Raw genomic sequence first — 23,409 nt, forward strand, 5'->3', positions numbered from 1 at the left:
GCCAATTGGAAGGCAAGAGCCTCTGGAGGCGGCCTTTAAATAGGGAGTTTTGTCACGTGACATTTTATCGCGGAAAAAATTATATCGTACGTTTTTGAAAAACTTCGTCCAAAAAACGCAACAAATGATTTTATGTAGGTGTCGAAAAATAAAAACCTACCCATGAAAATAAATAGTATATACGTATATATAGATGTTATTTTTTTTAGAAAAGGTTGCACTACAATAATTATAAAGTTATTTAATTTTAAATGTTTCAGTTTTGTTTATACACAAGTAAATTGAGCTAATTCTTTCGTCCACACATAAAAATAGATTCTGCGACTATTTATTTATTATGTCAAACAGTTTTTTTTTTTTTTTTTGGTAGTCTAATAGGGTGTGTTTTTTGTTTTCTAAGTGGAGATTTTATAAATTTCCCCCGTCTTTTGATATTTTATTGTTAACGCAACTTTTTACGCAAGAAAAAAAAATAGACAAAAAAGTTTTTTTTCGGTGCCAAAAGTTTAACGAGATACTTTAAGGAAATATTTCATAAAATGTATATAAATTGAAAATATTAAAACACGAATATCTTTGAAACCAAATAAGCTACAGAAGTGGTTGAAACCATTTTGAAAATAAAATATATTAAGGAATCCAATGCATTTGAAATAAAAAAGATTTTCATTGGCTATAAAAATTGCCTAAACTCCCCACTTTAAATCATCTTGCCTCCAAAATATCTTCTGACAGTTGCCGCCAGTGGCTTTCGCCTCCCGATTGGCGGTGGCCTCCAAAAAATTCTGCTTCCAAAACAAAATGCTAACGGTGGCCTCCAATTGGGATGCGGAAGCAACCGGAGGTGGAAGCCAGAACATTTTGAAGGGAAAAAAAATTTAGGAAAGCGGCCGCCAATAGCTGCGGAATAAACGTGGAGGCGAGAAGATTTCTGCCGTTTATCATCTCTGCCTTACTCGACAAACGAACGATATTAGTTACGCGAAATACCCTTTTTTCGATCGAAATATTATTCTAGTGTTGTTATCGACTTTGACTAAATCGACTAAAAGTCGACTAGTCGAAAGTCGAAATTAGTCGACTTTGAAAAATCGAATAGCCGATTTAATCGACTATGTATTTCTTACTAATCGACTAAAAGTCGATTTAGTCGGTTAATCATCCTAACATCCTTATTTCTATTTTTTTACTTGATTTAATTTTATCAATCTTTAATATTGTTATTATGTTAGCCAATTAGTAAAGAAATATCTTTGTAAGTAGTTTATCTTGTAAATAGAAACGTTTAATAAAGATTGAGCCATGCAACAATGGGCTAGGGGTGAGCAAAACCCCCCAAAGCCTTCTTCTATATTGGGATAATTTCTTTTTGTTAAATTAAGTTAAAGAGAACCCTCTAAAACTGATTTAATTTTCTCTCTACTATGATTTTTAAGCTCAGTATACCAACTTTACCACGGAAATATCAATGTGTTAATTTTCAAATATTGATCAAAATGAAAAAATCATCTAATAAAGAAAAACGGGGCCAGAAAGACAATTTTAGAATATTTTAATATTATAAAGGGATATATGAGTCCATAGACACCATATATTAAAATAAGAAGAAGAAATTGAAAATTTACTTCTTATAATTGCATTTTTTCAAAGTGTTTTTCAATAAAATCCTTTAACATGCTCAACCTTTTTTTAACACTTAACTTTACACAAGCAGGCTGCACATATAATTAACTTAAAATAACACTCCCATATATATATATATATATATATATATATATATATATATATATATATATATATATATATATATATATATATATATATATATATATTTAACACTAAATTTTCTGAGCTCACCTTAACGCAATAAGTGCTAAGCCTTTTTTTACAAACGATACTAATCATAAATTTTGGCTTAGAAATATTGATCACCCTTAATCTCGTTTTATGTGAGGAATTTTTTTAGCTTTCCCAGAGACACTAAAAAATTTCACTATTTTTAAGAACTTGTTATTATCGTATTACTATCTGACTGCGAGCAAAATTATTTACAATACCAACCACTTTTATATATTATTTACAGCCGCGACATATTATTTGCGCCTTTAAATAGATCCGATGAGTAAATTCTCACAACCTTTAGAAGACCACATAAATCTATTGTTATTTTAAATGCACCCGCTAATTGCTTTTTAGCATTTTGGAAGATGTCATTTACAGCATAGAAGCCGTTTTAAATTGCACCTTGCAGGCAACTTAATTTTAATGTAGGCCGTCAAAGTAATATTTCTTTCTAAAATTCCTTTTTCTCTTGGAAAATTGTACTTTAAATGGGTAAAATGTGTTTTGTTAAATTATGTAGAAAATAATTATTCATAGACCTTGTTGCTGGAGGACATCGGACCTGGGCAAGAGGTTGCTAAGGTTTGGCTGAAAAGGATCAATCGTCGCTGGACCAAATCAAGTAGGTAAGAGGGAGAAGTTTATTACGGAGAATTGGTACTGGTTTTTGGAAGAGCTGGAGAGAGAGAAGATGGAAATTAATGATCTGAAGATCTCATTATGACCTCTAAAGAAGGGTATGATGGTTGCACTGGGCAGTCTGTTTATAAACGGAAGTCATCAAACTTTTTTGAACTAGCCTGCATAGCAGTAAAAGAGTCTTTGTTCTTCACTTTCCTGGTTCCCCTACAGATCCGGAGCAAGGAGACAGATGAGGTTGCCTGGACAAACACAAAACCCTCCTCTACACTCTAGGGGAGGAAATAAGGAACTACCAAAGCTCGAAAAAAAACAGATTCAGGTTGCGCTGAGGGTTGGTCTTGGTATCAATTTTGATGTTCCAAAGTCAGGAGGATCTGGAAACACCAATACTAGCAATACTGCTGGGAGATTTTTTAGGGGGTATCAAAAGTCAACAGAGATTCTAGGTGTTGATGAAGAGCTGATGAAGAATACCTTCTGTATCCTCTCCAGCAATAAGGAAGTGAACCCTAACAAGTTGCGTCACTATAACCTCGAAACTGCACGATTGTACACCAGCCTGTATATACGCCCCAGTTGTACAGGCTGGTGTACAGCCTTCGTACAAAGAATACACCGCCTTGACAACCCCTGACCACCTATGCGCTCTCAGCCACTCTTAGAGACAAAGTAAGCCCAAATTTCAAAACCCAACCTGATTTACCTATATTTAAACACAAAATGTCCTTTTTTATTATAAAACTGTCAAGACTTCCAATGACCCCCCCCCCCCTGAAATAACCACCTGTGTGGTAATGACCACTCCTAGTAACCAAGTATTCGCAGATTTGAATTCCTCGATCTCAAGTACCAATACTGAAATATATAAAATGTCCCATCTAATTGAAAAACCATCGGGATATTATATGACCACCCTTGACCATTCCTAAATTGACAACCTGTGTAGTCATGACCACTCCGAAATTGAAAATGAGCCTGGAAATGGAATCCTTGGCCCCAAAAACCTCTATAAACATGTATCATATGTCTATATTCAAGCTATAAATAGTTATAAACGGTTATTATAAACGGTTCCGTCAAAGCACTTGATGAAATAGCAGTTCCGTCAAAGCACTTGATGAAATAGATAGCAGAAGGAGCTTGGAACGTGATTTTGGTATTTTTTGGTGTTAGACATTTTATCATGGCACTCGTCATCTAAATTAACGGGTTTGATGAAACTTTCAAAGTCGGTATACACCACAAACGGAACTCTCATCGACCTGTTTTTATTGGTAAACTGAATTTTTGTATCTTTTGTAGGAAGTTTGATTCGAGCCGAGCTGTGTTTATAACAGTCACCACAATGATTTTGAAGCTTTTCTTCTTGGTCGTAAGCTTGAAGACAATTTCTGCAAAAGTATTGTTTTCTTTTACCTTTTGTTACTGAAGAGGAGGCAAATCGGCTTAAACTTTTAATGAGATAATAATGGTCGGTGTCTTCGTTTGAAATGAGCAGCAAATCGATTTCTTTCTTTCTGCTGTAATGTTCTGAAATTCGTAAAGGGTAAGGTTTTTTGTTTTCGTACCCAAAAACGTTGATGCTAATTTCTTCATTGTTATCTTCAAACTTGTCGACTTTATTGAGCTTGGTAGGAAAATCAATTCCTTCCCATTTCAACTCTTCCGATTTTAGAATTAAGTCTTCGTCAATTCTTTCGTTATTTTTATTCTTTGGATTCAGAGCTCTGGTGACAGACCATTTAAAGCATAAATTGTCTTCGTTTTTCATATTGGTAATTGCCTTTTTGTTTTTTAGTTCAATGGGAAGATCGATCCATGACGAACCGCTAAAGGGAATCTAATCGATCATGTTAATGTCCATTTTCAAAATTTTAGTAACTTTCCAATTCGATCTCTCTTTGTTGTAATTAACAATTTTTTCAAGAGATTCTTCTTTCTTTGTATCATAAAACTCTCTTTGATTTGTAGCCTCCATTTTTTACATTGCTCACTGTTTTCTTCACCGTCTCTGGAATGATTGGATCAATGGCTGTAAGCACGCGGTTAAAACCGTTAGTAACCACATTTCCGATAGCTGTTGTAAACCTTGAAAACAAGCCAGGAGCAGTCACAGGCGTTGAATCGATGACAGGTCTTTGAACAGGAGGATTTTGTAAGTGAGCTGGTTTCGGAGCAAGAGGAGGCTTTAACATGTCAGACCTCACAACAACAGGTCTTGGTGGAATGATGGATGGTTTCGGAGCAATAACAGGTCTTACAACGACAGGTGGAATAATGGCCGGTCTCGGAGCAATGATGGGTCTTGCATCAGTCGTTGGCCTTCGACGCGTTACAGGTCGAGAACCAATAACAGGCCTCGTGTTTTTTATGGCTTTCACGAGCTCGTCCCTAGTCATTCTTGTATAACGTTTAATCGCTCGTGCTTTGGCTTCATTTCGCAATTTTGTTAGCGATTTGACTTTTTTAACTTTCGATGCTTTATCACTCATTTTTTATATAAGAGAAAAAAATTTATTTAAGCTATTTTCAATTTTTTCGAAAAAATTGAAAATTTCATATTATTTCTTCCAGTTTGTGACTTTTCAGAATTTCAACTTTGTATCCATTGTCCACTTTTCCATCTCGATTTTGAAAGTATAACCAGCTGCGTCCCGTCTCTTTTCTAGATTTATAAAGGGATTTGAATTCAATCACTTCACCTGTTTCAACATGGGTTAATCTCAAAACTAAAGGGTTATTTCTGATGTTTTCAAGCCTTTTCCATTTAGGGTCGATGGGCTTTCTTTCTTTTGGTGGTTTTTTTTCAAGCACTCTCGGTCTTCCCACAGGTTTCACATCTTTCACATTTTCCATTAGTGCATTTTTATTGATCAGATCAACCGCGACCAGTGTCAAAGCCACCAAAGTGTCTGCCATTTTGGAAATGCCGTTTTCTTTCAACAACTTTTTCAAAGCCCTTCTCGTGTAAATCATCTTTTTTATTAGTACTGAAATTTATTTATCTTAAATCCAATTTTTTTCAATTCTTAGAAAAGAATTAAAAATTCTTATTTATAAATTCCCATTATAACTGAACAAATATTATTAAATTTTTTTAAAAATTCAGTGATTTCACCATATTTTTCACGACCTGAATGATTTAATATTCCTAATTCAAGAGAATTATGCAAAGCAGTTACTGTTTTTAAAATTGACAACACTTCTACAAACGGCATTCCTTTAAGCATTTCTTTGAAAGCGATTTTTAGATTTTTAGAACTTTTTATAAAGCTAAATCGAAAAGTTTATTTGAATTCTTTTCGACGTTGCGAAAGAATTCTAGTAAACTTTTTGATTTAGATTTATAAGAAGTTGACTCAGGGTTATCGTCAAGAGCATTCAAAAGATCACTCCCTTGAAACCAGTAACAATATTTAAAGTGCTGATTTTCCATCTTTTTAATTACTACTGAAATTTATTTAACTCAAATTCAATTTTTTTCATTTCGGTACATTTTCAAAATTTTACGCCATTTCAAAATTTTAGAGTTTCAAAATTTACAAGATTTCAAAATTTACAAGATTTCAAAATTTACAAGATTTCAAAATTTACAAGATTTCAAAATTTACAAGATTTCAAAATTTACAAGATTTCAAAATTTACAAGATTTCAAAATTTACAAGATTTCAAAATTTACAAGATTTCAAAATTTACAAGATTTCAAAATTTACAAGATTTCAAAGATTTAGACTTTTCAATTTTCCGAAAAGAATTGAAAATTTTCAAGCAGTAACTGGAGAAAGCACAGGTGATAAATCTAGAAAAGGCTCGTCAAGGATGTGAGGTGCTGGAATTATCCATTTACTCTGAAAAAACGAAACAGGCTCTTCATCCTCGTATGCGTATACATAAATACTATATTTAGGACCAGGTTCAAGCTCAAATCCCCACTTGTAATTTTCTTCGATCTCTCCTTCGATTTGATTTCTTACAGGCTCTTGTTCTTCTTCCGAATCATCTTCTTCCGAATCATCTTCTTCCGAATCATCTTCTTCCGAATCATCTTCTTCCGAATCATCTTCTTCCGAATCATCTTCTTCCGAATCTTTTTCTTCCGAATCATCTTCTTTCGAATCATCTTCTTCCGAATCATCTTCTTCCGAATCATCTTCTTCCGAATCATCTTCTTCCGAATCATCTTCTTCCGAATCTTTTTCTTCCGAATCATCTTCTTTCGAATCATCTTCTTCCGAATCATCTTCTTCCGAATCATCTTCTTCCGAATCATCTTCTTCCGAATCATCTTCTTCCGAATCATCTTCTTCCGAATCATCTTCTTCCAAATCATCTTCTGAATATTCTGACTCGTATCCAGAATCTTCTTCTTCTTCATAGTCGTCCAATTCCTCATAAATCACATACCGATGACCATTTTCATCAATAAAATACCAGCAATTTAATTCGTCATCATAATTAATAAAACGTTGATGACCAGATTCATCAATAAATGACTCACGATCTAATTCATCATTATAAATCACATACCAATGGTTATTTTCAACTACATATTCAAGACCTGATGCTTCATCACCATAAATCACATACCGACGGTCCATTTTTTAAATACTAAATTAATTTATTTAAGTCAAATTCAATTTCAGCAACTTTATCATTTCAGCAACTTTTCTCAATTCTTCGAAAATTCAGAGATTTTTGTATTTTCGAAATTTTTATACACAATGTCGAGCGCATTGAACAACATGGCCATTTTCAGTTTTCCAGAAATTCTTTTCTTCTCCTCGAAATCGCAGTCCAAACGAAGCACGTGTCTGTCGATCGCTCTTAGCTTTTCTCCCTTTTTCAAATTGTTCCATTCTCTGTTGTTCTCTTTGATTTCTTTTTTCATTCGCGAAAATTCATCCTCTTTGCCTCCCCACAAAAGTTTGTAAAGCTTTTTTCCTTCTCGCTGTTAATTTCAGGAATTTTAAATTTTCCGTTTTCAGTGACACAAACAGAATCGCGCCAATCTCCAAAAGCAAGAACCTCAAGCTGCTTTTTCTTTACCCCATCAGACTCTTTCTCGCTGCACTCCAGAAAAAACGGATAAAAAGACATTTTATTTCATAATTTCTATTTTAAATCCATTTTCGTCCACTTTGCTGTTTGGATTCTCCAAATATTTGCTGCCATGTCCCGTCTCTCTCATCGCTTTGAAAAGAGACCCATATTAGATCACTTCACCCGTTTCAGAATGGGTCATTTTTACAGCCACGGGATTGTTTCTGATCAAACGAAGCCTTTCATATTTAGAGCTTTTTACGACAGGCACATCTTCCATCAACGCATTTTTGTTGATCAGATTGTTTTCAACCGCAATCATCAACCCCATTTTACTTTTCGACGTTTTGGAAATGCCCTTTTTGATCAGCAAATTTTTCAAATTCTTTTTCGTATACTTCATCCTTTTATTAAGGAACCTAAAATTTATTTTTACGTTAATACACAACGTTCATTCTGTTTCCGTCGGATTTGATTCTGAGCAATTTGTCAGAAATGACAACGGAAAAGGCATAAGTGTTGCAGGAACGTTTGCATTAAAGGTGGCCTTAATTTGCACATCCAACACTGTTGATTTTAACCTCTCGGCCTGCTTGCTCACGTCAAAAACAAAAAGGGGGCAAATGTGTCTGCAATGTAATGCTGTCAAATTTGGCTGAGCGATAATTTCGCTGATTCCAAAAACCCTGTTGTCAAACTTGCACGCATCTCTTTATGCCCTCGAAAATTTGTTGTTTGTAAAGGACAAGTTGTAATCGACGGCAGGATACCTTTCGCTGTTTAAAGTGACGTACATGTTTTTCAAATCACAGTGATTAAATACGGAAGGGTTTAAATCTTGGCTGCCATCTTTATTAGTCTGAAATCCAACAATAATGTACCTCAGTCTTTCATTGGTGGATCTGGCGTTCAACCTCCAACTTAATGTATTGGACACAGACACAGCGATGGTGTCGTACTGTCTGGATTTGAACGACAACGGTACGTCCACTTTTGATTCAATGAGTTTGTAAAGATTGCTGTTTGCCATAAAAGAGGGAGTGACATGAGGCATAAACAAGGACAATTTGCTCAAGTCCACTTTTCCCGCGGCTGTTTCGACGCTCATAAAAATCGCACCGGCGTCGCTCTTTCTCACAAGAGTAATCGTGTGCTTCAGAGAGACTTTCTGTAAGAATCAGGCAAAAACACAACTTTTTTAGAGTGACCCTCTTCGAAATTGCTAATTTTTTAATATGTTGTTGCTATTCATACTGGAAGCTCAGTTCCAAAATTTTTTTTTTAAATATTCATTGGTTCTCTAGATATTGGATTTCAAAGTTTGAAAAAATTTATAGAAATATTGACTAAATGGTGCGGTTAGCATTTTTAAACTTAAAAAATGTACAAAAAATTACTTTAAATTAGGAATTGCACTTGATTATTAGTTATTGGCTAGTTTAGACTTAAAAATTGTAAATTAGATAAAACAAAGACTTTGGCCTGTCTAAATATCATGCATCAAAAGTACGCCAAAATTTATTTTTAGTCTTTTTGAATCTTCGTTTTCATCTAAAGCCGCAAGAATCCCATAACTTTTTTTTTTAATTATAAATCTTCAACTAGTTAGTTACCTTAAAATATAAAAAAAACTAAGGGCAAGTAAAGGCTTAATCGCAAAATCCAACTCAAAAATGAAAATTTAGTCATTTCGCGCATTTTTCGTGACCACATAATGGCTAAAGCCCTGGGTTTACAAGAAATAGTATAAGAGAAATGTGAACATTGTTCTTTTAATGATCAGATAGAAAAATAACAGTTGTGGGGTATGCGCATATTTGATAGTTATTCAAAAAAACATACATGTTGTTTTACAGTTAATTTCTTAACTTATTTTTTAAGCTCATTTGTTCATTTTTTAGATTTTCTCTTCTCAAGTGGATTATTACAACACGTTTCTCATGGTATTTCCAAAATAAAGTGTGACAGTGGTGATATTGAAACTGTAGCCCGTGCCATTTTAACAGTAAAAAACAGTCATAGATGACTGTTTTTTACTGTTATGGTATACCATTGCTTTATATTGCGAAAGCTGCAAAGAAATTGGATACGAACCTCTGTCCGAATCAAGTTTATTGCGAATACTAAATGCAATTAAACCTTCTCATAGAAAATGTCTCGCTGGTTTAAATGACACGGCTGCTGCTGGGATGAACGCATTTGCTACACTTGAACAATTCGCAACTATGTTCAATAAAAAATCAATTGTTGAGAAACTCGAAAGATCAAAAAGGTATTTAAAAACTAAATATAAGCTTCATTGCAGCGATTTGGAAAATGAAATTGCTAAACATTCAACTAGATTTGCCCTTTCTGATCCCGAAAACATTAAATTGCAATCATGTAGCATTTTGAATGATTCTGTATTCTATGAATGCAATGAATTATTTGAAGTTTTAGATGAAGTCAACCAAATAGGAAATGAAAATAATGTTGGTGATGATGTATTATATGATATTAAAGTTTTAATAAGCAGCATCACAGAGTATATAATGCACTTACTAAGAGATGCGCAGCAAAAAAAAAAAACAAAATATGTTGCATTTAAACAACTAGATGAAAAATCAGCATTTTGGCTGAAAGCTTATTGCAGAGGTAAACGAAAAAACTAAAAAGTTAAAAGCTAATAGCATTGATAACAATATTAAAATTTAAATCATTATTTTTTATAGAAGTATTATGTTTCATTATGTTATTCATAAATTTTTTAAAATTTGTTTTAATATTTTTTAGATAACTGAAGACGGTACTGTAGTTGACTGCATGAAATGTGTATCTTTTGGAAAAAATTGTTATCGATGGCCTAACCAGAAAGATAGCATTGTATATTCTGATGACAACATTATATGTAAAATAAGTCCCCCGACTCCAATCAATCAAGCTGGCGATTACTTCTTAGCAACAAATGACTTTGAAGAAGCTAACAAACTAATGAACAAATGAGCTTAAAAAATAAGTTAAGAAATTAACTGTAAAACAACATGTATGCTTTTTTGAATAACTATCAAATATGCGCATACCCCACAACTGTTATTTTTCTATCTGATCATTAAAAGAACAATGTTCACATTTCTCTTATACTATTTCTTGTAAACCCAGGGCTTTAGCCATTATGTGGTCACGAAAAATGCGCGAAATGACTAAATTTTCATTTTTGAGTTGGATTTTGCAATTAAGCCTTTACTTGCCCATAGTTTTTTTAATATTTTAAGGTAACTAACTAGTTGAAGATTTATAATTAAAAAAAAAAGTTATGGGATTCTTGCGGCTTTAGATGAAAACGAAGATTCAAAAAGACTAAAAATAAATTTTGGCGTACTTTTGATGCATGATATTTAGACAGGCCAAAGTCTTTGTTTTATCTAATTTACAATTTTTAAGTCTAAACTAGCCAATAACCAATAATCAAGTGCAATTCCTAATTTAAAGTAATTTTTTTGTACTTTTTTTAAGTTTAAAAATGCTAACCGCACCATTTAGTCAATATTTCTATAAATTTACTCAAACTTTGAAATCCAATATCTAGAGAACCAATGAATATTTAAAAAAAAAATTTTGGAACTGAGCTTCCAGTATGAATAGCAACAACATATTAAAAAATTAGTGATTTTGAAGAGGGTCACTATTGAGCCTTGCCTGACTCTTACAGAAAGTTTCTCTTAAACCCGTAAAGAACTTTTTCGTAATCTTCGCAAAATCCGAAAATGTGCTTCAACGGAATGCAGAATGAAAATGTTCCTTTAGTTGCAGGCTGCTTAATGATGTAATCTTGCCTTTGACTAAATCCGCTGTTGGTGGCAAGATTGGCATTGGCGTTGGTGTCTCTTTGCCACAGCTGATTCATTCCTTCTGATACTTGAAACTCCACTGGATATCTGAGAAAACCAATCATGGTGGTGGTTTGACCTGGACTGTATATGGTTTCTATTTCTTGATTCGAAAATTGATAAGAAATCTGGCTGAACAGGTGCATAATGCCGTTGTTTGCAAGAGCAACCACATCCGTATCCACATAGGAAGTTCCGTCCGCTTTTGTCAGTCTTCCTTCGACCAAAAGGTACGCCTCAGATGGAAGCGTGAACAAGTCTTGCTGCTCAATGCTGATTCTTATTTCCCCAGCAGTATTTAAATTGTTACTGACTTGCTCGTATTCGTGAAATTCAAATCTCTCAATTTCTTCATCAACAATTATTTCTTCTGTAATATTTAAAACTTCGGAATTTGCCATTTTTCTATATAAAAGAAAAAAATTTTTTAGGACTCTGAAATTTTTCAGATTATTTTCACACCAGTTCCTATTTTTACAAGGTTTTGTATTCTAATCGCATTCTTTTTCGACAACTTTTTTGGACGCAAAGAACCTCCAAGAGAGGAATAGTCATTGCTGTGTGCTGGAGCTGTTGGTGTCACCATTCCAGAAATAATGTCTTTGCTCTTTTGAGTAAGATCTTTGCTCTTCTGAGTAAGAAATGTCGGATTTGGCGTTCCAGTCTTGGCATACAATTTTTCAATGGTCTTTTTACCCTTGTCAATAGCCACGTCTTTAGCGGTGGAGATGGCGGTAGACGCCAACTCTTTTCCTGCAGATTTCATCGCCATAATCGCTTCTCTTCCAAGCTCGCTTTTTGCAATTTTGTTAGCTAAAGTGGATGCTGCTTTTGAGGCGCTCGACGCGGCAGCTTTTTTTAAAAAATTCCTCAACGTGTCGATTATTCCGCTTCTTCCAACAACGTGTTTCTTAACATCTGTTTCTGTAAATGATCATTTTTTAATAAGCAAAAAATTTTTTTCAAATTAGATTGCGAATCCATCGATGCACCTCATCAACGATTTATACTGGTCTTTTTTAATCGCATTTTGTCTCAACAGCTCATCGCAAATGCTCACAGCCTCGTTTCTCGAACCCTTATTTCCCGCACTACAAGCCGCCACGCTCAATTCAAGCCTTTCCACGAGCGCATTCGGATCGCTGGGAAGAAGAATGGTGACTCCTGAGCCTTTGCTTTTACGGGATTTAAGATCGTTTTCAATATCAATGATAAGTTGATTATATCTTTCAAGCTTTGCAGCTCTCGGTTTGTTTGATCTTCCATCTGCTTTTACAGCTCTACTATTAATTAAAATTTTTGAGCAGTTATTCACATCCTCCTGCGTCACGTTGACATCACTCTTTGAAATGTTCGGATTGGTCATAAGGCCTCCAACAATCATGTCATTTTCATCAAACAAAACACCCATTTTTCCAACGTAATATTCTCCATCGTTTTTGCTTAATTCGAATTTGTTTTTATAATTTCTTTTCCGTTATTTCTATCACTTTGCTTGGCTAAAAAGTAGCGTGACATTTCACTCATATGCATAGATTCTTCATACGATTCATCAATCAGTTCTTTCATTTTCGTTGACTCTCTATTTTCATTTTTGGTTGCAACTTTGTCCTCTATTCTTTTTATCAGCTTTTCATTGCTTTCGATGAGCGGCTTGTACATTTTTTCGTTGCTTTCGATGAGCGGCTAGCACAGTTTGCTCAAATCAGTCTGAAAATTGACATCTGAAATATTGTCATTGATGCTGTTCTGATAAATTCTCTTTCTTCTATCATTAATTTCTTTCACAATTTCATCCCTTTTGTTCGGGTCTTGTATTTTAAAAAAAGACATGGTTTTTAAAATACGCTGGAAATTATTTTTGAATAAATTGTTAAATGTATTTATCGCGTCCTCTCTTCCTTTTTGGATCAACAACTCTTTGGTCAGTTCATCCATGTTGCTTATGGTCTTTGTTCGTATCTCCTCCGTCATGGTCTTAAATTTTTGAAGCTCGCCAAGAATCAATTCGTACTCTGAATCGCTTATTTTTCCATCCATCAGCGATTTTGAAATGAGGTTGCTGATGGTATTCAATTTGGAATCTGCAAGAGCTTTCAATTTTTCGTGCTTCTCCGCTTTCAATCCCAGCTTTTTGTTCACTTGACCTCCTACAATCAATAAAAATCCCACTCCAATGGCAACACCCTCAAACGTAATCGCTATCGGACTGGCAATAATGGTGGCTAAAAGTCCAATTCCTGTAGTTCCCAAAGCAATGCACAAGGCTTGCATCGAATTGTCCACATTCGAAATGATTCTAAAAGCGCGATGGTACTTTTTGCTTAGAGTCATTCTCTTTGCTTTTTCGTCCTCCATTTCTTTTTGGATCTCGCTTATTTTTTGAAGACGGTAAACGTGTCCTTCATCTGCTGGGGCTGTTGGAAGAGTTGGTTATATTTTTTTATAACTATTATACTCCATTTTATTAAGGAAAAATAAAAATTTCTTTTTTCGCAAGCGAATTTAAAAGAAATTCACAATACATAAACTTTCTCCTTTTTTAATCATCACGTCTGAATTGCTGTTGTTGGTAATTTCCATGACGACATTATTCACCAATTATAAAAGGGTCAGACTGTGATTGAAATAATTCAGTTTTGACTTTATGCTCTCCCTCAAATTCACCAAGGCTATTCCCTCATCAAGTTTAATTCCAAACATTCGATTTAGTTTAATGTCGCTTTCAGCAAATATTTCGTATTTAGAACGCGCTTTTCGAGGAGGGTGATCTAAATTTCCGTCATAATACAGGGTCGATTTAGTCTTCTTTTTATCGCAATTAACTATTCTTCTCAAACTCATTTTTTTAACAAGAAAATATTTTTATTTTCAATCTTTCTCTTCTTTCTTCGTCTTCTTTTTTATTTTCAAGAATCGATTTATATAATAATCTTTCTCTAGTTCTCAGCTGCCGAAAAATTTTACCTTCTTTTGTCAGGAAGACGCGAATGACATTTCGCTGAATTTCCGGATCAAACTCTTCATACCCTTTTTATCGTCAAAAGCAATAAAAGATATGGAATATCCCGTCAGCTCTTTCGTTTCTAAACCGCGGCTTTCAATTACACCCAGCGAAAACAAAACGGGAGTTCTTAAAACAAAAGGACCCTTTCCAGTCTCATACTCATAATACAACGGAATCTTTTGATACTGAATTGGCTTTGTGGCTGCTTAAATCTCTCTAACCGATAATTTACTCTCGTCAAAATTTTCAATCGTCACAAAATTCATCTTTTTTAAAAGAATAGAAAATTTTTTAAATCCTTTTTTAATCCGTGGAAAATTCTTCATATATTTTATTCTGCTTTTTGACTTTATTTATTTTTTTGCGAGCATACTCGAATATATCCTCCTTCACAATGCCGCTTTTTTCAAAATGAATCCTTCTACACGTTATTTTCAATTCAAATTCATCCTTTCGATGAATAATGATGAAATTCAAATCATTTTCAAAACTGTAAATCTTGTAATGATATCTCTCCTCATAAGGCGTATAAGAATACCCCTCTTCGTAATCTTCTGTCTTAAGGTACTCATTTATAAAAGGCTCAAACAAAACCATCATCTTACTCATTTTTAATGGGAAAGAAAATGATTTATATCACTCAAAAGCAAACTGATCAATTATTTATTATCCACCCACGAGTTAAACGAATCTGGATACCCTTGCCATTTAACTAACGACTTGCTCTTTCTTTTGCGATTGATTTTTTCAATTCGGAATATATCTTGATGCGTCTTTTGCATTTCCTGCTTGTAAAAAGTGCCTTGAATTTCTTCTCCGTTTGCGTCAGCGATTTTATACGTAGGAGGATCTGTATACTGAATTTGCGACACCGTAAAAACCTCTTCAGTCCATCTCGGAGTATACCCTTTTTCAAAATTAGACTTCTTTTTTGTAATCCGCACTTTGTCACCCATTGAAAATTTTTGTTCTTGTCTTTCTGCTTGCGTCTTTCCATACAGATTCATCCAAACCTTATTCTTTTCTTCGCTAGCTTCAACTGGAGTCATTTTTATGGAAGAGTGATTTTTATTGTTGTAGTTTTTCACCATTTCATCTAAAACGTCAATGTATTTATTGGTGTTGTTGGCTGAAAAATATTTAAACATTTTCTCTTTCATCGTTCTGTTCCATCGCTCTACGACACAACTTTTTTCCTCGTTATCAGTGGAATACAATTGCACTCCCAGCGCTTTCACATGTTTTTTATAAAATTCTTTTCCTTTGTCTACTCACAATTTGGAACACTTTCTTTTTTCAAATATTTTTTTCAACGCTTCAGACACATCAAGACCCGTTTTGCTTTTTAATGGAACAATCCACTCATACTTTGAAAACACATCAATCACCATGAGCAAATATTTTACTCCGTTGTTGAATTTTGAAAACGATTGCATGTCGACCAAATCTGCAGCCCATATTTCATTAATGTCGTTCACAATCACCCTTCTTCTTTTGAAATGGTGAATTACCGGTTTATGAAGCTCCTCTGCAAGCTGATCTGTCCATTTCAGACGACTCTCGGGAATTTCTTTTTTTTTACCGACACCCAATCCAAATTTAGCTTTGGCTTTAATCACCGGTGTAATGAGTTTTCTTTCGTTGATTTCTTTTTGAGTGGGATTGGGTATTGAATTCATTTCTTTAAGCACCATCTGATCTGCTACATTTCTGTTTTGCCTGTCGTTAAAATACTTATAAGCCAAATCGTGGTGATACGCTGCATTGTCCACTCTGTCCACTGGCTTGCTCCATTCTTGATACATATCCGTTGAAGTCAGTCTCTTATCCAAATTTGTGCCCGGCCCTGCAAAGTTCATTCCTGGAATGTACGATTCTCCTGGAAACTTTGCCCACGGAAGCTTGATTTTACTTGACAGTTTATTAATCGATTCCACCAAGTCTCCTTCTTTCGTTGTCGATGGAACAAACTTGCATTTTGTCGTTCCGCAAACATCGCAAGTCCCTTTCAACATGTTTCTGTTGTTTTTAGACAATTCGTTTTTCAAGTGAATCGTCTCCGTTTCTCTTTTGCATTTAACGCAGTACATTTTACATATATAAAAAATTTTTTTAAATTCAATTGCGAATCTCTGGAAAATTAAATTTTCTAAAATAAAATCTTTTCATATAAAATAAAATGGAAGTCATTGATTTGTCATAGAATATCGGTAAAAGCAAAAGAGACAACAACGCGCTTTTGCCAAGAAGTATACGAGGAATCATTGTTGGAAAGTCCGGATGCGGAAAAATAACTTTACTTTTAAATTTGCTGCTAAGACCGGCATGGCTGGATTATAACCGCTTGCAAGTCTTTAGGAAATCTCTTTTTCAACATGAATACAAAATTCTCGAAAGCAGGGCTGTGGACTCGGTGTCGGAAAAATTGTACCAACTCCGACTCCGGTTTAAAAAAAATCTTTCAGAGTTTCATAATTTTCATAAGGACTTTATAGATGTTATTCATTAAAATATTTTATGTTCAGTCAGTCTATAGCACAAGTATCAAACTCTTGCCCTCCAGTTGTTACAAAACTACAAATCTCAGGATGCTCTAAAAGCTGACACAATGGGAATTGTAGTTTGCAACAACTGGAGGACAAGGAGTTTGACATGTTATTTTAAGGCCTTTAAAACAGGGGTAAGCAATAGGATTTTTTGCTGCTTATCACTGAGAATCATAAATCACCTCCCTTGCGTTCTCCTCTACCTTCCCTTTAACTAGATAACTTCATGATCCCCCAACTCCCGACTTAAATTGTCTGGCACTGTGCTACATATTTTTAAAGCTAGGCGTGCCACCACCAAGCACCAAAGAGCTGCTCCACAAACAGAAAGACTGTAAATATTCAATTAATTTTGCATTAGAAAAACTGCAAGTATTCAATTAACTTTGTTTCTCTGGAGAGAGAGTATTAGAAAATTGAAGAAGCTGTTAAACAAAAAGAAGAGCTTAATGAATCTCTCAAGGGACGCTTTGTGTTTCTTAACATAGTGAACTATTTTGCAATTAATGTCTAATTTTTTTTTTGAAATAATGAAGTAGTTAACAAGACATTGGCAGTAAAAGAAACCAAAGCTAATCACATCAGTGAATTTTTCCAGGTCTTAGAAGAAAGGTTCTTAAAGAGTATGAACCTAAAGAAGAAAAAGTTCTTTCTGTCCAACTGACAGTATTTTAAACATGATTTTGACAAATTCATAATGTTACTAGTGACTGCATAAGAGTTTATTGCATAACAAGAGTTAAGAAAAGTTTTTTGTTTAGAAATTGTTTTTTAATAAATATTATTTAAAGAACTTAGTGGTTGGATTATTTGTATCATAGTGATGAAATAGCCAATGTTAACATTTTACTACAGTATATTTGTTGTTACAAATTGGTTACTTATGAAGGAGTCGGAGTCGGAGTCGGAGTCGGTCCATGATAAAATCAAGGAGTCGGAGTCGGAGTCGGAGTCGGAACAGCAGCTTACCGACTCCACAGCCCTGCTTATAGGTCCATGATTCGAAGTATGAAAAGTACTTAATCTGGTAATTATGGAGGTCATACGATAAATCTTTTATAAGTTGTTTCTATTGTCCATTTAATAATGATTTCGGTAAATAAAATGTTGCTAAGCAATGTAGGTATCCATTGCAAGCAAGTATTTGAACTAACGTCACCGTTGAAACAGTAATCCTCAAATCAGTAAACAGCGCAAAAATGGCTCTTAAATCTTTTTTATATAAGGAGTTATTAGTTTTGTCCAGTAAAAGTGAATTCTGGCCCACTGAGTAGTGGTTTGAACGAAAATTTCGGCCGAAACAGAAAAAGTAAAAGGTTGTTGAAGCAGAAATTTCGGACTCGGTTTCGGCCGAAACCGATACCGAAGCCGAAAGTTTCCATTCGTTGCAATTAGCGGCAGCATTTCAGCAAGACGATAATTTAACTACATAATAAGTATTTATTATTAAAAAAAGTGGACTTTCCTGAATTTTAATATAATTAACCACAACTACTATAACTATTTACAGAAAAAAAACTTTTTCTTTTTTTAATAAATTTATATTTTTTTGGAATGCTTTTTATTTTTTCAACTGTTTATTTAAAAAAATAAACAGTTGGATTGTTCTTCTAACCGCCTAAGCCGTATTAAACAACTTAATCTAAAAAATGGCGTTAAATAGGCAGTTATTAATTTTTATCAATATTTTAATCAATAGATTAAGAAAATATATTGCAAAATAATAATAAAAAAAAGATTGTTTTTAACTTAACATTTAGCTATATACAAAATATTGTAGAATATCGAAAAGTTTCGAAAACCAAACGAAATTTTATCGGAACATATCGAATGAAATCGAAACTTAAAAAGTATCGTTATACATTTTTTAACGATAATTAATGCGATATTTTTCATAAGGTTATCAGAAAATATATCAAGTTGTTCATTTGAATATACAAAGTTGATCATTCGGCGGTGTCAACAAGATCGGTGTTAACTTTTTTGGTTTTAAAAGTAAACCACAAAAAATCTTCAGGTGAAATACTGACGTTGTGACAAGTCATCAACTTTATAGTTAATGATAAAGTATAACCTCAAAAAAAATACTATAAACAAATATCATCAAGAACTCTGCATACCAAAAACCTCAGCTCACTTTTAGAGACTTTAGGAAAAAAACAATATCTGAGTAATGGTTGTGACATTCTTTGTATAAAGTTGTATAAAGTAAAGTGAAGAAAAAAATTTTCTTGAGGAACGTGTTTTTTTTTTTAGAATAGAAATAATTATTTCGCGTTAAAAGAAACATTAAGAACCTGATTTGTGCCTAGTCCTCTTGATGACGCACATTATAAGTAAAGGCTGTCTAGAGTACGAGCTAATACTGTTCATTTGTTAAAATAACCGTAGTACTGTTTATACAAATTGCTTAAGTTAAAAATTTATCTCAACAAATGCGGGTGTTTCTTGTAATACTGACAAGGTATATTTCTCTATTTCTCATACACAAATTTGTTTAATGCTTCTCAAACCGGCTAGACGTTATTTTTTAACAACGTGACAATAAATGTAAGTCTAAATTTTTAATTTTAATGATAATTCTTTTTCTAAATAAAAATTTTAAAGTAACGAGTAGATATCAACTGTTATAAGAGAGCGATATTTTTACAGATTTAGAAGGATGGCCAATAATTCATCCAGCGAGCTAAAAAAAACGTGAAGTGAGTTATGGATGAGTAGGAAAACTCGCAAGCTGTTTTTGACTTTTGCAGGTGTCTAGATAAGTTTAGTGCTTTTTTAGCATGTTAGAGTTTTAAAGTAGTTTTTTTTAAAACGCTATTTTATGACGTAATCAACTCGTTTCAGATAAGGGAAGAAAAAGATAATTATTATACTTAAAAACCTTTTTATAGGTCAATTATATGCAATTACAAACATTTCAAATGAGAATTGCACACAAACACTTTTTTTAAATGCAAAAGCTTTCTTTTATGTATAAAAAAGAGACTAGCAAAATCGCTGCGATGTTTACATAAAATATTTAAATAAAAGTATCTAAAGTAACAAAGTGTAGTTTATGTATTATTTTGCCTAGAAGGACAAATTTATGTTAAGCAATAAGGTAGATTAGGGTATAATGAGCACCTTAAGCGAAAATGGGAATTCTTTCAAAAATAATTATACTGAACCCAAAGTTTTTGACTATAAACAATCTTTATGGGTCACTACTCACGATCCACTTTCATTTTTGGGTTCTAGAAATACTTTCTTAAAAATACGGAGGCTTTTAAAAAACAGCAAAAGTACTCATATTACCTAAACCACTGGATAATATGAGCACTTCAAATTACTAGATGAAAAATGTTAAATTACCCCAAAATAACCATCCAAAACGATGCATTTAATAGAAGATCTGGAGTAAAATGACAAAGTAATTTTAATATCTAATAACATAACATCTCTTTCTAGACAAATCTTAAAAGTAATATTTTGCAATTGCAATACAACAACAAAAAAAGATTTCTGATTACTTGTTTAGTTACAAAATATTATGTTAATCTTAACATAGTAACATAAAATGCTTGTTAACATAACACAAAATAAACATAATATAATAAGATAAGATTGTTTTATAACATTTAGTAAAATAAGTCTCTTTATATACAAATAAATTTTAAAAGAAGCGTTTTATTTGCAGCTGCAACACAAAAAAGCACTTTTCAGTTTATGCTTTTCAGTACATGTTTCTGAGTACCAACTCCTGCAATGACTGCATTAGTTCCCATGGCACTTCAGACTCGTTGTACAAAATTTCACATATCATGCAAAATGTTTGATCCATATCATTAGTTTTATCATCATTATTTGAAACAACCTAAAATGGAAACAAAGCTTTAAATTCAAATGGTAAGCATAAATTTGTTTTTTAAGTCTATAGGCAACTTACTATGGTCTTTTGTATTACATCTTTTGGTTTATTCCTCTTTGTCAGAATATTACAGATAACATTTGAATTGATTTTCTTTTTTTTTTCTGTGTATTTCTTAAACTTGTAGAAGTTTTTAGAATGCACTTTTTTTTTTATTTTAGAATCTTCAAGTAAAGTTCTATATGGAGAACTGGTAACTATAGCAGCATGTTGAACAGATTTTCATTTTCTTGATGCTTTGTTAACAGATACAGACTCATCAAGCAACTGTGCAAATGTTTTAGTCTCTGGAATATTGGATTCTTCTGATATAGGGCATGTGCTAAATATGTTGGTTTGGAAGTTTGTTGATGTTCCCTGTGAATCACTAATACTAGTTGAGATACATTCAGTTCTGACTTGCTCTGATCTTTGATTATTCAACAGACATATTGTGTGCTCCACAATAGGGGCACTGTTAGAAGTGTTCTGTTCTTGATTAGTCACTACAGGTGCCATATAATCTTCATCTTTGAAGATATGACAATTAAAAGGATGACTTCCTGATTTACAGAATCCACTTTCAGCTTTACTCACTGAAGCAGCCTCGCCATAAGCAGTACTAAAAAGATTTCCAAATTCAGCCTCTGTTACTGGTCTACCAGGGTGTTGGCAATGCCATGTCTGTACAATTGAACTGTATCTCAATCTTAGTGATTTAAAAAATGAGATATCTAGAGGCTGCATTTTATGGGTACAATGACTTCGAAGGCTTAATATGATCACATTATTTGTACATGCCTTTAATATTACTTTTATATTTTTTACATGGCTGCCATGACCATCTGATTTTAGTAAAGTTGGTGTAATACAATCTGATGGCTGTGTAAATTATAAGAAGTGATCAAACCAGATATCAAACAGTTCATTTATCCAACCTTTTTTTGTTGTAACACCAAGTGCTCCTTGGGGTGCTTGATCCATGAAAGATGGTTTCATGCGTGCATGTGGAAAAATAATCATGGGAGGTACATATGCTCCAACATCCTCACACAACGTAACACTTGTAATTGTTTTGCCTTTTTCAAGAGTTGTTATTCCTCCTACTGATCTCTTTCCTTTTGGAGCAACAATCTTAGCAGGAGTATGACAAACTGAGAACCCACTTTCGTCTGCATTAAAGATGCAACTTGGTGGGATGGCTATCGCATCATGTTAATTAAATAGTATTGACTTATAAGCATCAAAAAAGTGATTAACTTTCTCTTTGTTAAACCCTGATGCATGTGTCATGAAAGTTGGTTCTGGTTTTCTCAAGGATAAATAAGAGTTAGATTTTAAAAATTAACGTATCCAATCTTCTCCTGCACATTGCCTTTTTTTAATTAAACTTATGTGGAATGCAAATTACCTCACAGAAACAATATACAAGATACCTTATTTCTATCTTTGTTAACCCAAACAGTCTTTTTTCCATTTCAATGATAATACTAACTAGTTCAGATTCTTGAAAAGAATTTAGTTTTTTTGGTCGACCAAGACTTTTTTTTAAATCAGCCCCATTTTTAACTTTATCTAGGTAACGTCTCAATGTCTATCTTAGTATTCCAACTAATTTTGCCGCATATTTATAACTTCTCCCAAAATTTAACACATCATTAACTGCTTTTTTCAGATTTTCCAAGGACCATTTAGCTCTTGAAAATTTTGATTCGTAATTTCTTGGCATATAAATTAGAGCAGAGAAGTGTTTTCGATTTTATATAGGTATCACCAATTAATTGAAAAGTGTTTTCGATTTTTTTTAGTTCACTTTAGAAAAACGGACTAAAAGGCGACAAGCTAAGGAGTTACCCAGCCAGCACACAACGTTGAAACAACTTTAAAATAATGTTGTGTGCTTGCTGGGTACAAGATAAAACCCATGATAATATGAGCATGTTCGTTTTACCAGGAAATGGTATGATCTAGTAGATTAAGTATAAAATGTTCAAATTATACAGATTCCACTTGATAAGTCCTTATAGGCTAAGCAAATAAGTTTTCCTATAAGAAAATGCAAAAAGAACAACTTTAACATCAAAATTAAACTACACAGATCTATTTTTGTGTATCAAGAATATTTTCATAAACCAAATTATTTACTTGCGTTTTAATTAGAAGACACCCGCTAATAACTGCATACCGCTATAAACTTAATAGGCTTCTTTATGTAACTACTGCATAAAAATCATTATAAAACACCAAACTTCTGGAAATTCATTGAATGCAAAATAGAAAACTTCGCGTATGCTCATATTACCCAGATGCTCATAATACCCTAATATACCTTACATTTACTTTATAACTAGAAATATTTTTGAGCATCATTATAATTGTTATAAATTTGATACAATTCAAAATAATTATTTAGCGAGCTTTCAGTGCATATAACCCTCGTTTTAAAGTCATTATTATAATTATTAATTCACTCAAAAATACTGACCTGCTAGTAAACTGAAAACCGTTATTTTTAAATTTGAATTCAAAAGTTATTTAAGAATTCTTTAAAAAATTCGATTCTTCTTTACTTTTCTC

At 33.2% G+C, this 23,409-nt stretch overlaps 1 protein-coding gene and 1 long non-coding RNA gene across 2 annotated transcripts; both read right to left on the reverse strand.

The window, feature by feature from the left end:
- Positions 1-20,359: 20,359 nt before the first annotated feature.
- On the reverse strand, positions 20,360-22,390 carry LOC149890209 (uncharacterized). The gene is made up of 2 exons (XR_016451768.1): positions 22,269-22,390; positions 20,360-20,799 (listed from the first exon to the last, which is right to left on the reverse strand). It is a non-coding gene; the product is annotated as an uncharacterized LOC149890209 (long non-coding RNA).
- LOC149890210 (uncharacterized) lies at positions 20,943-21,579 on the reverse strand. The gene has a single exon (XM_090085040.1). The coding sequence runs from the start codon at positions 21,577-21,579 to the stop codon at positions 21,076-21,078; it is 504 nt and encodes a 167-aa protein (XP_089941166.1). The 3' UTR covers positions 20,943-21,075.
- Positions 22,391-23,409: the final 1,019 nt, after the last annotated feature.

The sequence above is a fragment of the Hydra viridissima genome, unplaced genomic scaffold (genome assembly GCF_058129835.1).
Source record: "Hydra viridissima isolate aposymbiotic clone 2 unplaced genomic scaffold, HvirCarnegie_v1 scaffold_4, whole genome shotgun sequence".
Taxonomy (NCBI): domain Eukaryota; kingdom Metazoa; phylum Cnidaria; class Hydrozoa; order Anthoathecata; family Hydridae; genus Hydra; species Hydra viridissima.

Excerpts from the sequence above, each read along its gene's own strand:
- LOC149890210 (XM_090085040.1), bottom strand. The coding sequence starts at position 21,579 with ATGCAGCCTCTAGATATCTCATTTTTTAAATCACTAAGATTGAGATAC.